Source organism: Nanorana parkeri, unplaced genomic scaffold (genome assembly GCF_000935625.1).
Source record: "Nanorana parkeri isolate BGI_ZX_2015 unplaced genomic scaffold, ASM93562v1 scaffold275, whole genome shotgun sequence".
NCBI lineage: Eukaryota > Metazoa > Chordata > Amphibia > Anura > Dicroglossidae > Nanorana > Nanorana parkeri.
Window position 1 is genome coordinate 64677 of NW_017306543.1, and position 3733 is coordinate 68409.

At 38.6% G+C, this 3733-nt stretch overlaps 1 protein-coding gene across 1 annotated transcript in view; it reads left to right on the top strand.

The window, feature by feature from the left end:
- Window positions 1-478: 478 nt before the first annotated feature.
- Window positions 479-3733, top strand: part of ZC3H12A (zinc finger CCCH-type containing 12A) — a gene marked incomplete at its 5' end in the record, with an annotated part of 12912 nt that continues 9657 nt past the window's right edge. The window contains one exon of the mRNA XM_018557228.1: window positions 479-903. Within this exon, the coding sequence (XP_018412730.1) occupies window positions 479-903 (425 nt within the window). The remainder of the gene's footprint in view (window positions 904-3733) is intronic.

Below are 3733 nucleotides of genomic sequence, written 5' to 3' on the forward strand. Positions count from 1 at the left end.
AAAATGAAAAATGCTGATAGTTGTGAAAAATTGTAAAGTTCATCCTGCTTTAGCTTCCAATCTAACCATACGTCATTTGCAGATAAGAGTCACCTTGGCGTTGTTTTTATGAAATTCCTTTTTTTTAAACTTGTATTTGTAAATGCCAGTCTTATCGTGACTTTTTTTTTTGGTTCATTTTTACTAGAAAAATAGTTTACAAACTAAATGTAATTGATCATTAACCTCAGTGAAAAGTTCTTGAGCTAATATAATGAGAGGAAGTAAGGTATGGCATGTTGCAGTTAATATCACTGTTAAAAGTAACGAAAGTTAATTATTGATTTTGTGTTTGCAGTTGAAACTGGAGGTCATCACAGCATATTAGACTGAAGAACTCAGTATGGATAGTCTTCCATATGAATTCAACCATCATCTGGATATTTCAACCTGGGATGAGCCCAGTAGGTTAAATGGGAAAGTAACTCAACAGAACAGAACAACAGTGAGACATGGGGACTCATATGACTCTGGCTTTCAAAGCCTAAACTGTGTTCCTTCCAGAGGAAATACTCACAAGGGCAAAGGTGATTGGTCACCCGAAAAATCAAGTTCTCCTGAAGTTGTGGATCAGTCAGAGATGCAGATGAGAGTGGACTTCTTTCGAAAACTAGGTTATTCCTCAGAAGAAATTTATTCAGTTCTGCAGAATCTTGGTATTGATGCAGATACGAACACTGTGCTGGGAGAGCTAGTAAAGCACGGAGGAAACCCGGAAAGGGAGGCTGTGCCCGAGGAGACCACAGATCTTACTTTAATCCCTCGAGGTGGTTTGGGGACAAGGTCAACCACAGCTTCAACTGAGGAGAGTGGCAGTAACAACCTAAGGCCCATTGTTATTGATGGAAGCAACGTTGCCATGAGGTTTGTTATATATCTTATTTGTTTAATGGGGGGGTCGTAAGAACAAAATGTCCTTCACGGAAGCTCTGGATAGCTTATTTAGTGACAATCTGTCTTGCTTGTTATAATGTTATTCTGTTACCTAAGCTACTGAAGAACTGTGGTGAACTCAATATTAGGTGACTCATGCATTTACCTATGCAAATATGATACGCACATTAATTCTGGGAATTACGGAAATCCACTACAGGTTTTATTTCACAAGGGAGTGTATACATATGTGCATACATGACACAGGAAAAGGGTAAAACAGGTCATCAATCCTTTGAACATATTAGAACTTAAAAAACAATTTGTAAAATGTAGCAACATACCACAACACAGATAATCTTTCATTGTTCATACTGCTGTAAAGTAACCCACAAGCTCAGCAACTCAAATTTAGGTCAGAAATACAGAAATGCAATCTACAGTGCATTAAAAAGTGTTTCATCTTTAATGATGAAAAACACTCATAAGAGACCACTTGAAATAGCGCATGCAGTATACCCAAAAAATCACCAGGAGCCAGGGAAAAGGGTTTTTTTATTGGCAAAAGAGATTCTGCATGGTTCTCTTGTTAAAAATAAAAACTTTACGTTCTGGTGTTTTTTGTGTTTGGGGATTTTAGTTCCACTTTAGGACTCACCATTTGGATTCAATTTTCCCCCCTGAAGCACAATATGTGTCACTGACAGGAACAAGCATGTGACCAGAGAAATTTAAACCATAATTCCGATGTTCCACATGTGCTTCAATGTCAGCTCCCATATTTTTGTCCCTACAGGTTTCTTGTAATTCTGGGTTTCAATATTACTTAAATTGGGGGTTTTGCAAACATTATAATCGTCACTTACCGCTGACTTTTTGGCCCAACTAAGTGGGTCAGTAAGCCTAATGTGTCTTGTACGACAAACAGTAAGCAGCACAATACCAGTTTGTAAAATTATATGCAAACTAATAATGTTTAGACTATGTTGGTTTGTGTAGTTTAAAAGCAGGACTCGCTGCTGAATCATTTCCTGTTCTAGATTGGGTTTGCTAGCTGATTTTGAAACCTATTTCAGAGACATTTACTGTGCAAGACCCATATTTGAATAGTAAAACTATAGCATTTATAGTATGTTTCTTTTGAGATTTTTTCAAGGGTTTGCTTTTAACATAAGAGTTTAAGAATGTACTGTATACATACCAACAAAAGTAATAGGATGTTTTTAGCCTTGGACTGAAAGGAAAAGGTTTAGATCCTGAGTCAAGGTTTTACTGCCATGCATCCCTTGAGGAGACTTCCCCTTGAGGAGACCCTCTGTCCTGGTAATAGCTTTTAAAGTATACAGTTTTCAGAGGAGAAGTGGAGGGGAAATCTCCTAATGGGGACACCTTCTCCTGTGACAGCTGTCAATGGTGGGATTTCCCCTCTTTAGAAATCTCTTCTCATGCTTTTTGTCAAGTCTACAGGACAGCAGATGAGGGAAATTCTCCCAAAAGGGACAGGGGGACCCACACAGCAATATCAACTTGATGCCCCTGCCCTTTTTATCCCAACATAATATGTATAATATTTTCTTGATAGACCAGAAGCAGGAGCTGGGAGGTGGAGCTGCAGAAGAGTATGGAAGAAGATACTCTTCCATCCTCCTGTAATACTGGGGGTAGAAACACATTTAGCATCACTGGTTGCTAGTACTGCCCGGAGGTCCTGATAACAATGAATACAGAGGAGGAGGAGCCCTGACATCATTGGTTGCTAGGACACTACCAGTCCAAGTATCCAAGGACTAAGAGGACCGCAGTCCGGACACGGACTGATAACCGATCTGTGTTGGGCTATGGCTTGGAGTTGATGCCTTAGAGGCTGCCCCATCCACTGTCAGCCAGCCATGAATGAGCACTGGTCTGCGGTCAGTCCTTGTCCAGGCCATGGGCTGGAGAGGCACAGACAAAGGGCCGATTAAGGGAGATGTATAATACCTCTCTGCTTTAAAGTCCAAAATTGGTCTTATTACCAAAACATCTAATTCAGTAAAGCACTGTAAAGAACAGTTTTGCTATTTAATATCATGTTATATGGAGTAAGCAGAATTGACCAATCAACATCTTTTAATTTATATGAAAAGGTTGCTATCTGAGAGGTTGCTGTAGGCTACTTTACAACATTTCTCTTTGCATTTGCTTTAGCAAAAAGCTTACATCTGATCTGCTTGTGTTCCTAAGCTTTTCTTCCTTTTCCAGTGAAGGTTTGACATTTTTTTCTAAAATGAGACTGGATTGTGGAATAATCTATAATCTTTTTGGCTGTGCATTTACACTCTTTGGGGATAAAGGTCTCTGTCAATCGATTAAATATATATGCAAGATGAGGAAGTCAGCTTCACATATTGTGTTTGAATACTAGAATCCTGTTTATTGTATCCAGTCAAAGAAAGATGTTTGAAGACTGTGCGGAACAAGTACAAAGTTTAATCTGGTGTCAGGTGTACAGCAGGGAATTTCCACTTTTCTACTTCCTGTATTATCTGCTAGTACGACATTGTTCTCTACTGATTCACATGAACAAAGTCCTACCTGCCTGAACAGCTCACTACCAACATTATGCAAATGTAGTTTATGTAAATATACCCATTCTTTCCTCCTCCTGGGAATTTCTCAGCATTTGCAAAATTCGTACCTCCTTTTTAAAGTGTTCACACCTTTCAGCCTAAGGCAAATTTTACAGATAGTTGGATGGCTAGTGAGGATTTATATATTTGCTTTAAATATCTCTCAAGAAGGAAACAAATATTATATATATATATATATATATCTATATCTA